The 14,275-nt window shown below is 39.1% G+C and overlaps 1 protein-coding gene across 2 annotated transcripts in view; it reads right to left on the bottom strand.

The window, feature by feature from the left end:
- Nucleotides 1–14,275, bottom strand: part of SNX9 (sorting nexin 9) — a 90,382-nt gene that overhangs the window by 24,159 nt on the left and 51,948 nt on the right. For both annotated transcript variants that reach the window (XM_074333752.1, XM_019749328.2), the window contains 4 exons: nt 13,057–13,207; nt 9,410–9,494; nt 7,322–7,447; nt 7,087–7,204 (listed from right to left, as the gene is read on the bottom strand). In XM_074333752.1, coding sequence (XP_074189853.1) covers nt 7,087–7,204; nt 7,322–7,447; nt 9,410–9,494; nt 13,057–13,207 — 480 coding nt within the window. The remainder of the gene's footprint in view (nt 1–7,086; nt 7,205–7,321; nt 7,448–9,409; nt 9,495–13,056; nt 13,208–14,275) is intronic.

The following is a 14,275-nucleotide window of genomic DNA, read 5'->3' as shown; positions in this document are numbered from 1 at the left end:
CCATAACCAGTAAACCTATCTTTTGAAAATAAAGGCAACATAAAGACATGCCCAGGTAAACAAAGTAGGAGAGAGAATTCCCTGATAGCAGACCTGCATTACAAGAAAGATTAAAGAATCCTTCAGGCTATTACCTCAGGCTAAGAGGAAATTACCCAAATCCACAGGAAGAAATAAAGAACACCAAAAATATGTGTATTAATATAAAAGATTATACAGATAGGCAACTAGTAAAACAATAACTTAAAAAATTTAGTTATTAAAAATGAGAAGAATTAAAATGGCACATTAGAAAATATTTAACTCAAAAGGAAGAACAGAGGAACAAATAGAAAACAAACAGCAAAATGGCACATGTAAATCTAACTGGGTTAATAATCATATTAAACAAAACTCATCTAAAAACTCCAATCAAAATGTAGATTGCCAGACTCTATAAAGAAAGATCCAACTATGTTACCAACAAGACATGTAACTTAGATTCAAAGACACGAACAGATTGAAAGTAAAAGGGTGGGGAAAGGCACACGACGCTAACAGTGCCCAGGAGAGCTGAAGTGGCGATGGGACTATCAGACGCAATAGACTTTAACAAAGGAAACCTTACTAGAAACCAAGGGGAACATGTCACCACCTCAGGAAGATACATCAATTACAAACTTAATGGGGACTTAACAAGAAAGCCTCAAAATACATGAAGCAGAAAGTGACAGAACTGAAAGGAGAAACAGTCTAACAATAACTATGGAAAATTATAGAAAGAAAACTGGCAAGGTTACAGAATCCTGAACAACAGTTTCAGCCAACTCAGCTTAACTGACAATATAAATAGAGTATTCCACCAAATTGCTGTTGAATTCATATTTTTTTGAAGTACTCACGGAACACTCTCCAGGACAGACCATATGCTAGGCCCTACAAAAATTCTCAACACATTTAAAGGGATTAAAAATCACAGAAGGTATGCTTACTCTCAGAATAAAATTAGATATCAAATAAAAAATGTGGAAAATGCCCAAATATTTAAAAATTAACCAATTTCTAAATAATCCATAGGTCAAAAAACTTACAAGGGAAATGAGAAAGTATTTTTAACTGAACATGAAAATGCAACATATCAAAATTTATGAGAGATAGATAAATCAGTACTTAGAGGAAAGTCTGTAACATTTAATGATTGTGATAGAAGACAAAAATCTCAAAACAATACGTTTCCATGTTAAAAAAAACTAGAAAAGGAGCAAATTAAATCCAAAGCAAGCAGATGGAGAGAAGTCGGAGCAGAAAAGAATGCAATAGGTAAGAGAAAAACAAGGGAGAAAAATCAAGAAAATAAAAGAGACACCAATTATCAAAATGAGGACTGAAGGAGTGATTATCACCATAGACTTTGAAAGTACACAGGAATACTACGAACAATTCTAAGCCCAATACTACGAACAATTCTAAGCCCAATACTACGAACAATTCTAAGCCCATACCCAACAACTGATACGAAATCGACCAATTCCTAGAAATAGATCAATTCAAAACTACTGCAGCTCACTGAAGAAGCGAGAGCCTGAAGAGCCCTGTATCTATTTAGGAAATTCGCAGTCAGTCCTCCCCAAAGAACACTCCAGGTCCAGACCACTTCAGTGGTGAATTCCATCAAACATTTATGAAAGAAATAGTACCAATTCTACACTCTCTCCTTCAGATTATAGAAAAGAAGGGAATACTTCCAAACTTGTGAGGCTAGCAATGCCCTGATACCAAAACCAGACAAAGACATTACAAGGTAAATATAGACCAGTAACCCTCATGACCACAGACACAAAATTTCTCAAGCAAATATTAGCAAATCAAATCCAGTAATTAAAAAACAACACACAAAAAAGAATAATACGTCACAACCAAGTGAAGCTTATCCCAGGAATGCAAGGTTAGTTCAGCATATTAAGAAAATCTGTATTATTACCTCAATAGATGCACAAAACACATTTGACAAAATTCAGCATCTACATAGAAAACCTTCAGCCAACTAGGCATAGAAGTCTAACTTGATAAAAGGGGATCTACAAAAATACCTAAAGCCAACATCCTATTTAATGGTGAAAGACAATTCTTTCTCCCAAATATTGGGAACAAAGCAAAAACATCTGCTCTCACCATTTCTCTTCAATTTTATATTGGAAGTCTTAGCCAGTTCAATAAGGCCAAAACAGAAACAGATGGCACAGAGTGGAAAGGATGAAATAAAAGTCTCTACTCCAAGATGACATGATTGTCTACGTTAAAAAAGAAAAAAAAAAAATCCCCCAAATCCACAGAAAAATACTTCTGGAACTAGTGAGTTTTAGCAAGGTCACAGATACAAGGTCAACATATAAAAATCAACTGTGTTCTAGTGCAACAAAAAACTGGAAAACAAATTTAAAAACAGTACGATTTACAATAGAACCCAATGAAATTCTTACATGTAAACCTAACAAAATCTGTATTCTGAAATATATGCAGAGTATGTGCTGAATCTCTATGATGAAAACTACAAAACACAAATGAAAACCAAATATGATATATTTATGTTGTTGGATTAGAAGACTACACATTAAGATTTTAATTCTCCCAAAATTGATTTACAGAATCAATGTACTGCCAGTCAAAATCCCATCATGATCATTTATAGATATCGACAAACTGACTTTTAAATTTACATGGAAAGTCAAAAAAGAATAAACAAAAACAAATCTGAAAAAGAACCAAGTTGGAGAGTTCACAACACCTGATTTAAAGACTTACTATATATAAAGCTGTATTAATCAGACAGTGTGGAACTGACAAAAGGATGGATGCAAAAAACAATGGAACAGAATCTGAGTCCAAAAATGAATCCACAAATATGGTCAATTGATTTTTGACAAAGGTGCAAAGGAAATTCAACAAAGAAGGATGGGAAATTCAACAAAGAAGGAATACCCTTTTTAACAGATAGTACTAGAATCAGTGGATATCCAGATACATAACATAAACCCTTACCAGACCTCACATCTTATACAAACATTAATTCTAAATGCAGCATAGACCTAAATGTAAAACCTAAAACTACAAAACTTGCAGAAGAAATATCAACGTGAACTTGGGTTAGGCAAAGAGGTCTTAGTCATGGTACCTAAAGCATAATCCTTTAAAGAAACAGCTGAAAGACTGGACTTCATTACAATTAAAAGCTTTTGTTACGCAAGACACTTGTTAACAGAAACACAAGCCACACTTGGGACAAATTACTTGCAAATCACAGTACTTGACAGAAAACTGGTTTCCAGAATAGGTAAAGATTCTGAAAATTTAACAATAACAAAACCTAATAAAAAATGGGCAAAAGATATGAACAGACACGTGACCAAAGACAATATATGGATGAGAAATAAGTACACGAAGAAACGCTCAACACCATTAGTCAATAGGGAAATGCAAATTAAAACCATGAAGAGATACCACTACCTTCCCATTAGACTTACTAAAATAAAGAAAAAACACACACTACCAAAAGTGGAAGTTAAGGATGCAGAGTCCCTGACACTCATCCATTGTGGGCGGGGATTCCAAAATGGTACAGCCACTTTAGACACCAGTTGGGCAATTCCTTAAACATTAAACATATACCCACCATACAACTCACTCTTTCCACTCCTAGGTATTTACCCAAGAGCAATGAAAACTTATGTTCATGTAAAAATTTGTATATAAATGTTTATGGCAGCTTTATTTACAATTGACCAAAACTGGAAACCCGACTGTACTTCATTGAGTGAATGGGTAAACAAACTATGGCAGAGCCATACATTGAAACACTCTCAGCAATAAAAGAAACAAAGTATTGATACACAACAAGTTGGATGAATCTCAAACGCATTATGCTAAGTGAAAGAAGCCAAACTCAAAAGACCACACACTATGTGTTTCCATTTATCATGATATTCTAGAAAAGGCAAAATTACAGTCAAAAGACAAATCAGTGTTGCCATGAGTTAGGATTGGGGGGCGAAGGGAAGGGCTGAAAATAAAAGGCCAGTATGAGGGAGGTTTGGAAGGTGACAGAACTTTCTGTGTATCCTGAGTATAGTGGTGGTTACAAGACTGTCGTGGTAGCTGCCAAAACGGTACACCAAAAGGAGTGAATTCACTGTGTCTGAGTTTCAAAAAAATAAATGCAGCCTGGACTTTCCCTTAGAAACTATGAATACCAATAAGCACAAGTCTTTGAACGAGAAGAGTATTAACCCACACATCAAACACTCATGACCTAAAACATGCACATTAAAGCACTTCAAATTCTGCACTTACCAGGAGCAGAGATTAAGTGCTACATAAGCTTAGACTGTGCAGAAAGTCTCATCCGTTGGGAAGAAGATGACCCCCCACCTCCTGGACAGAAAAGACCCAGTAAGTCAGCACGGGCTGCCCCTATACCAGATTGCCCATTATGAGCAAGTGAATTATACTAAGAGTTCATAAGCTACTCAGTGATTGAAATTAATTCATTCATTCATTAATGATTCTTATTCCTCCTGGAAATAAACACAGCTGGTTTATTTCCAAATGATGACTTCAAATGTTATTTTGTGCTTGGTAAGATTTTCATACTGGTTTCTAGAGAATTAGAAAAAAAGGGGAAGGAGGGATTTCCAGTTCCCCATTTTCAAGAAACCTAACTTAGGTTTTCACTAAGAATGTGAATTACGAGTTTTGCACCCAGGAATAAAAGCAGATTCACTCAGTATTAGTTCACGAAGAACAAATCTATGTACAAATGAAAAAATGTTAGCTTTGAGTTTTTCACGGAACGACCAAGTCCACAGAAATGACAGAAATGACATCATCTACTAGGCGTCCCTCTTTCTTTTCTCCAGCACTGAAGTGAGAGGGGAGTTTATATAGTGCTGATGTTGTGGGCTTACGGCAGGAGGCAAACAAGAGAAGGAGAAATAAAGTGGCTTCTGTGCTTTCCAGTTTCCTGGGCACATATCCCAGTCAGGGAATCAAAGCTCAACTTTCTTCAGATGAGGGGCTGTTGCTTTCTGGCTTTTCTATGACATCCTCCTGGCTTTGGGCCGGAACTTTTTTTTTTTTTTTTAAACAACCTTAATATGAGCCCAGAATCATGACTCTATGATGCTTTCAAGTAGCACTGAATGATCAGCACTGATTCAGAATAAACAATGTATTATAACCTAAAAAACATGAGAAGTCTCCAGTCCTAAAACAGTGCATTAATCCATTTATTCAAATACTACGGAGCACATATTGTCCCAAACAAGCTGATAAAGGAGAGTATAAAATTCAGGAAACGAAATTTGAAAATATGGAGAAAGGCAGAACTGAAGTTTTCATGGAAAGAAATCTAAATTTGTAAAAAGAAAGCTGTGATTCAAAACAATAAGGACGACAGAAAGGAGGGGTAGTGAGCACCTGAACAGGGCACAGACCTAGGGGCACGGTGACACCTCTGAGTGGGAGGAGGCAGCAAGCTGACCAGCCTGGCCACGCTGACATGCTTGTCACTCAACTGCCCAGTCCCAACAGGGGCTGCTCAGAAGTCACCCCTATGCGGGCAAGGATGTGTGCCTCTGCCTGGCAATACGGCCCTGCCCTCCAATCTACTAGCACAATGTGACATTTGTGAAAATGAAAACAAAACAAAACAACTTTTTAAAAACAAGTGTTTCCGTCTTCTTTAAAAATTTCAGAGTAACGTAAAACGTAAAACAAAGTACAAAGTTTTACAGAGAATAACTTTCGTATCCTAAGGTTACTAATTCTAACTAAATATTAGTTGGTCCTCATCTCATAATGCAAACAGAGCAAGCTTTGCAATCAGATCCCTTTTTTAGCAATCCCAAGCAGTGTGTTTCATGTCTCTGAATCGAGAAAGCACAAGAGAAGTGTCTAAGCACACATGACACCTGGCACGTAGGGATAGCGTTCACGACCACGCTGGAAGCACCCTGAGCTGGCTCTGCCGTTTGGCTGCTTAAGATTCTCATTCCTCTCTACACGATTTATCTCAACTCCTACTGAGTGAGGACTAAACCCTCTCTGGTCGTCCCTGACCTGTGGGAAAGAACCCTTCCTTCACGGCCTCCACGTTTCTTCTCGCTGGGTTCAGGTTAACCTGTTGATGTCTCTTTTACTTCCCTTAGAGGCCTTCTAGTTCAGACCTTTTAAGTCTTACTGTCACTTTGATCCTTTCCTTTCTATACTTACTAGTTTTATTTATCTGAAAAATTTCTAGCTACAAACTAAAACTCTTTCTAATCTTTAGTGAAGCTCAGCTTCTTTATACACTTTTTCCCAAGACAAACATATTGAGTACTAGTATTTCAGGTTCTATACGAGGTTGGAGATTTTTTAAAAATCAGTGACAGTTCTCAAAACAGACACAGAAAGAAATACTCTCTGACCGCGTATTTACAAGGGGCTCTGATAACACCCTTGGTACATTACTGACCAGATTATTTGGGGCAGGTCAAGCGGGGGAACATGATACCTTAAATAAATAAGAAAAAGGAGAGGGTAATAATCAATGACAAATACAAATATTTAAATATCAATAGTCACACCTAAATAATTGAGTAGAAAGCTTGGCAACTTCCTGCATTAACAGAAGCTCTGTGGCTTCTACACCTAATGTTTACACGCTTCTAATGAAAACAACACAGCTGGGCAGCATGATGTGTTTACATCAGTTGGGTCGTATATTTTTATTTCCACCTTAGGCTATCTGGATCATTTCTATTTTCTCAGGTATCATGTTTCACATTTAAAAAAATTCAGGTATTTCTTTTATAGGAAAGAGTGTAGCAACAAAGAAAATGACTTGCCTAGAATTCAAGATATGTGCAAAAGAACTCTGACAGAAAATTTTATGAAACATTCTTGGTAGGTGTTTAACTTCCATATATATGTACAATATATATAGCTGTACGGAGCCACTGTTCCAAACTCATACATCTTGAGTTTGGATGGAAAATGCCATTTACTGCTTTACGTCTACCTGGAGTTGTTTTAACTTGTCATCCCGAGTTCAGTGTCACACACACTCACCTGTGACTTGCTTATCTGGAAGAGAAGGGATTGGAATGGCTGATCCAAACTTAACCAGGAGACGCTCATATAACCAGTCAAAGTGTTTATACCTGTGGTTTACAGATCGATTAGTGTTCTACAAAATAAGGGAAAGAGGAGAAAAAGTTACCAATGCCAACTACAGAAAACGAAGGAAAAAGCCAATTGTGACTAGTGATGTAAGCGTGACAGCTTTGGTAACCCGGATACTCACAGTAGGTGTCAACTGGTACTCAATGTAGCTCTTCAGCCCGTACATTTTGGAGCCTTTCCTGGGATCTGCTACCAAACAGTCAAATGTAGAGGTAGGATAAACCCACATCGGGCCATAGTCTCCAACCTATACAACAGTCCAGGGAGAGTTAACTTTGTTACACACAAAAATAGTACATAAATTTGATGTAAGTCATCAAATGTTTCTCTTCAGGACTAGAAGTCCTTTGGAGGGGCCCTCTTCCTCTTCTCAGAGAAGTGACATAAACGCGCTCTGTTCCTGTTGAGGTCCCACTTGCCAGGACAAACTCCTCTGCTCCCCATATGGGCATTTCCCCAGGGGGCGTGCTGGATGGAACAGTTTTTCTCTCTCGTCCAGCTGCCTTAGTTATATGTATGAAAGGCTCGTTTGAAAAAATTTCTGACAGTTTGTGAAATATAAAATTACATCCTTAGATGTCTCAACAATGTCAAACTGCCATCAAACTTTCTCAACACTTATTCTCATTTTCTGTATACCCAGTCCTAATGATTTTTAAAGGTGAAGGAGGAAAAAGTGGGGTGGAGCATGAAAGTTCAGAGGTTTTTAGGTCAGGACGGTGACTGGGGCCCAGAGAATTTTAATAAGGGACTAAAGAGAAGATCTCGGAACAAGGTGCTCTGACTCCCCGAGAGACAGCCAGATCCAGGTAGCTCTCAAAGCTGCAGAGCAGACATCGTTAAGAGGAGTTTGTGGGGAACTTCCCACAACTCTGATCAACTAGGGCTCACTGCCCACGGGATCATATTTTATTAGTGGGTAGGGTTACTGCACCTTAAAAGCAAAGAAACAGGTCTCTGCTTTCTCTTGGTTTCCTAAAGACTCAATGGCTTTCCTCGGCTTTCTTTCCCATGCAAGAAGCCCACACAGGCAGGCCTGCCTGAAGGGCACACAACCCAGATCGACCTAAAAGTTGGGAGACAACTCAAGCGCCGGGGCCCTTTAGCTCAGTTCTCACACTGCCATGCTTGTGACAAAGTTCCCTCCGAGAATCTGAGGGGCAGGGCAATCGGCTCTTAACTATGTGAAGTTTTAAATTTAATGAAAAGAACAATGATACATGCTCAGTATTTACAAAAAAGTCTGAAGAAAAAGAAAATAAATTAAAATAATCTTTAACCAGAGGACAACTACCCCAAATTTGCTTTGAGGGAAGAAGGGTCAAAGGGGCTCTTGGTCACAGCCTTTCTCTCCTTTTCAAAGATGTAGGAACAAGTAATAAAATAAATCCAGTATCATTCTTAAAATTTGATCAAGTTTTCTAGGACCCAGAGATCCTAGAATAAGACCAGATGTTTCCTCATCCTTTGAGTCCATGGTGATTACACCAAAGGTTTTCCTCTATCTGATTGTCACAGGCTTAAGGCCATGCGGTCAGGAGATAGCCACAGCTCTTTCGCAGGATTTCATCTGGGAATTTACAGCTATATGCTGCAGAGACAGAAAATCTACCAGCAGTGAACATTTGCGTGAAACTAAAGAGCCCGTGCATGTTACATAATAACCAAGTTATTCTAAGACAGACATTCTTAATGGTGTCATTAACTCCCAGCTTTTACTGGCTCGCACCTTATCGTAACCTGGCAGCTGGTTTACTGGAAGACAGACTAATTCTTATGCACACAGTGGAAATGGCACCTTATTCTGATAACATGCATGTACTTTGCCAGGATAGAAACCTAAATATTTGAGTTGCGTTTACTAGCTAAATATACAGGGCTGGTTGAAAAACAGCATGTAAAAGATATTTCAAACCACCTTAGAGAAGAAAAATTATTAAAAGAATATATACTATGGGTGCTGTTGGTTCAATTACTAAGTCTGAAAGGTAAATATAAAGAATATCTAAACAATATAATGACACGCATTAATTCATGTTAATCATTTTTAGTACCCTTAGAATACTTGATATATACTGTAAGTTATTTGGAGCATTTAATGTGTTTAAAAATACTTTCCAAATGACTAACAACCCTCTTAGTTTTAAAGAATTATAAAAGAACTTAATCAGAAACAGAGCAGCCAACAAACAAAAATGAACAAACTTACAATGATAGTAATTTTCTCTTTGGGTTTTGCTAGTTGCTTGGCCAACAAATACTGTTCCATCCCAGGTTTCGCAAATCCAGGAAATCTAATCATGAAGACAAATGTTTGTGAGTCTTATGTTTTCCTAAAAAAGAATTCTACAGCTCTCGTCCACATTTACTTAATACAACAGTTTTAACCTTGTTCTGTCTTTTTTAGATGTACTAGAACTAGGAAACTGTGGTAAATGAAACCTAACGTAATCAGATTGTTCAATGGCCAATTAGTCATTTAATTAAGCTTTACCTAGTAAGAGAACAGTCTGACTCCAGAAGGTGAGATGTTTATGGTACCTATTTGGTTAACTGGATCTAAAATATTCTATCACCCCAGAAAGAGTGAAGGACCCAGAAAAATGTCCCCCAGGTCACAGGAGGAGCTGGTACTGAGCATACCAGCTGGAGCTGACCACCCGGGGCAGCAGCCACACACCGCCATGTCTATAGCCAAATCGAAGCTGCTTTTCAACATACTCCCTCTGGGAAGCCTCAATTACCCTCAAGAAGCGGCCAATGTTCATAAGCACTTGTGCTAATTTCTTTTCTTGCTTCAAACCAGTTTAGAAGACACGACAGAAAGCCAGTCGTCTTAGGAGAGACCTAAAACATAATAAAGCTAACTACTTCCCGAAGCCAAATCTAAATCCAAAGGAAATTTCTAAAATTGGAGAAAAGCTGGAATAAATGAGTAGCCATCCAAAGTGCGACTTCTAAAGAAGAAAAGATTAATTGGGGTTTTAGAACTTTTTTAATAAATAGGAACAGGGGGAAATAAAAACCTCAGAAAGCAAAATACCTAAAATAGGGAAATAAACCTTATTTCAACAAAAAACCAGCTACATTATTTCTAATTTCATTCATATACCAAGTTAAGGCCAATGTGACGTTCTCAGGGGCCCGTATCTTTTACTTTATTCTTGACTGACTTCCCTCCAGTCCCTTTTCTCGACATTCTTTAAAACACAGATCATACAAGAGAGAACCAAGAGGAGTCTAGGAACTGGACGGCCTTGGGTTTGAATTCCAGCTCCAACACTTAATACCTATGTGACGTTCAGAGCTTCGGTCTCCTTGGGTAAAGAACTGGACCAATAAGACCTACCTTTACAGGTCATGAGGGAATTAAAAGACTTGTGTAAAAAGCTTAGTGCGTACTCATAAATTTAAATTATTTCTAATTACGCCATCCTCTCTTCGAAAGCATTTCCTACAGCTGCAGGTAGAGCTTTCTCTGTGCTTCTTCAGCATTCTGAGCATACCTTTGCTATACAATTGCCATCATCCACACTGCAGCAGCCTAGAAGTATCTTAGACAAAGTATTTGTATTTTCAGGACCTAGAGGAGCTAGAGGAATACACTAAATGCTTAATGAACTAATTGACTAACTTGGAACATTTTTATTACAGAATCTACACTTACGGTAGAAAATGCTGATGGGAAAATCGGGGGATTACACATAATGATAACCCCTTGACTAGAATGTAAGCTTCTGAGTGCAGAAATCGTCTTTCACACTTCCTTTGATATTCTTAGGGGCCACAGCAAAACTCCAGGGCCAAATATGCAGTCACTGAATGACAATGCAATTTATTACTTCTTTATTATCAAGATGGATTCTTATAATGCTCAAGTATACTTAAATTTCTAATCTTTTCTAGTATAAGGTTTATGTTCCATGAATGGAATACATCTGTCATATACAATGAATTAACTGCTGAAAAGTATTAATCCTTAAAACATTTTTACAACTATTGTAAATGTGAGTCACTTATGCATTAGCCTAATTAAACGAAAATACATAGGAGTTTAAATGGTTCCTAGCACCGGAGGGGGGCGGATACCTCAGAGGTTCAAGTGCCAATTGGGACTGCTCTAATCTGGTTTCAAGCTGGAAGAAATTTTAGAGCAGAAAGAATTCTTAAAGACCTCTTTACTTTAGCGATGAGGAAACTGAGGTTTAGACAGGTTGTCTGACTCCCTCAAGAGCATACAGCAAATTGGAGCAAGCATGGGGCAGTGAAAAGCACAGGAGAGGGGAGTCAGAGGCCTGTGCACCAGCCAGAACCCCACTTTCTAGCAATGAAAACTTGGCTAGTTATTTGTCCCAGTCTCCGCTTTCTTATTGTCAAACTGGGGCTAAGAGATATATTCTATTCAAACGGGTTTTAAATATACTCTGTATTTGGGTTTAAAGAACAACTGACAGCACTATACATCACTACTGAGAACTTCCAATCTGACTCTAAGAAACAGGATACGGTCAATAACAAACGGCTAATTTTATCATACAAGGGATCAAGCATGAAAATACTTACTGGAAGAAACTAGACAGAGGCAGGTAAAGTACGTAGCTAAAAGATAACTTATTTAATCACTGATGTGATTTAAATATATTAAGGAGAACTTGTAGGACTTATTGAATATATACACTGGGGGTGCCAAACCAATGTATACACATTTTAAGAGATGTTATCTATGCTCAAGCAGTAGTTCGCCGTAATCAGAAGTGTCTGGACGCTGATGGGAACCAGTCTGAGCACCTCTTGTCATTGCAGATGTCAAACGTGACTTGCATTTATCTTTTGTTATTGGTATATATTGAGTATTACAATTAGTATTACCATTAATACAGTTTTTTCCTTTCTTAAAATGTGTATACAATTTTTTGGCACCCTCCGTGTGTGCACACACACAGAGATCTAAAACTAGAGCTTGATATCCAGATAATGTATGTCAAACATTATATGTACAATTTTTTTCCAGACCTGATATCTGCTTTGAATCATGGACTTGGAACATTGAAAAGCATTCGTAATTTTAGAAAATAAAACTATTTTAAACATAACTGCTGCAAGAAAGAGTACTTGAAAATTCTTACGGAAGTCCTAAATTACATCCCCTTCAGCTACACTGGTACAAACTACAGACTCATCCAGAACCCTCTACCAGTGACTCCTACAGTGCTCTGCATACACTCACCCTTTCCCACATGCTTCCCTATGACGCAGTGCATCTACAAGGAGTGTTCAAAACTTTTTTCCCCCCTTAATCTAAGAGAAATCTAAGTAAAACAAAATCTTAAACACGTTAGGCACAGTGGTTTAGAGCACATACTCCAAAGACTGTGGGGCTGTTTGGACTCCCGACCAGATCCCCTACCACCTGTGTGAGCTCGGGCAGTTAATTAACCTTTCTGGGCTTCAGTTTCTCCCACAGTAAAACAGAAATTGTATGTACCACAAAGGGATATGAGGGTCACATGAGAATGCATGCAAATTGCTTTGCACAATGCCTGGCAATATGGTAAGTGATCAACAAACAGCAAAACACTTAAAAGAGTTATATTTTTAGCTTTCCTGTAACATCAGCAATGAAGCCTTAAGACATTATGGAGTGAGTAAAGGTAAAAACAGTGTTTGCAGATCGTTAACTAGAACAAGTATTGCCCTTTAAAACGAAAAAAAAAATTTAAATAAGTTTCCAAGCTAAGATCCAAATAAAAATGACCAAATCACACCCTAAACTTCATAAAACACCAAAAATAGAAAAAGCCTCTATGCCTTACGTCTATTTCTAGAGTTCATGCTCCCGACTCCCTTTAAACCTACTTATTAAGGGGCAGCTTCATGGAAGAACTGCCCGCTCGGCTGTTCCCGCGCTGAGCACCTCCTGCTTCGGCCGACTCCGAATCCTTGAAGTAGGGAGACGAAGACTTGGGGTCGTCCCAATCTTCATCCCAATCGTCATCCTCACCAGTCGCTGTGGGTGGGCACAGGAGGGGTCAGTAAAGAAAAACAAAATACAAATGGAATGACTTCATTTTCTGGTAAACACTACTGACTGGGTTAACCAATTAAAAAATAGAGAAAGAGGGTGTAATATAGGAGTGTGAGGGAGAAGTGGGTGCAGTACAGAGTGTGAGGGAGAAGAGGGTGCAGTACAGCATGTGAGGGAGAAGAGGGAGCAGTACAGAGTGTGAGGGAGAAGTGGGTGCAGTACAGAGTGTGATGGAGAAGAGGGTGCAGTACAGAGTGTGATGGAGAAGAGGGAGCAGTACAGAGTGTGAGGGAGAAGTGGGTGCAGTACAGAGTGTGAGGGAGAAGAGGGTGCAGTACAGAGTGTGATGGAGAAGAGGGTGCAGTACAGAGTGTGATGGAGAAGAGGGTGCAGTACAGAGTGTGATGGAGAAGAGGGAGCAGTACAGAGTGTGATGGAGAAGAGGGAGCAGTACAGAGTGTGAGGGAGAAGAGGGTGCAGTACAGAGTGTGAGGGAGAAGAGGGTGCAGTACAGAGTGTGATGGAGAAGAGGGTGCAGTACAGAGTGTGAGGGAGAAGAGGGTGCAGTACAGAGTGTGAGGGAGAAGAGGGTGCAGTACAGAGTGTGATGGAGAAGAGGGTGCAGTACAGAGTGTGAGGGAGAAGAGGGTGCAGTACAGAGTGTGATGGGGAAGAGGGTGCAGTATAGAGTGTGATGGAGAAGAGGGAGCAGTATAGAGCGTGATGGAGAAGAGGGTGCAGTACAGAGTGTGATGGAGAAGAGGGAGAGTACAGAGTGTGATGGAGAAGAGGGAGCAGTACAGAGTGTGAGGGAGAAGAGGGTGCAGTACAGAGTGTGAGGGAGAAGAGGGTGCAGTACAGAGTGTGATGGGGAAGAGGGTGCAGTACAGAGTGTGATGGAGAAGAGGGTGCAGTACAGAGTGTGAGGGAGAAGAGGGTGCAGTACAGAGTGTGAGGGAGAAGAGGGTGCAGTACAGAGTGTGATGGGGAAGAGGGTGCAGTACAGAGTGTGAGGGAGAAGAGGGTGCAGTACAGAGTGTGAGGGAGAAG

Source organism: Rhinolophus sinicus, linkage group LG05 (genome assembly GCF_036562045.2).
Source record: "Rhinolophus sinicus isolate RSC01 linkage group LG05, ASM3656204v1, whole genome shotgun sequence".
Lineage (NCBI taxonomy): Eukaryota > Metazoa > Chordata > Mammalia > Chiroptera > Rhinolophidae > Rhinolophus > Rhinolophus sinicus.
The sequence above is the reverse complement of the archived record's forward strand: the minus strand, read 5'-3'. Positions and strand labels throughout refer to the sequence as shown.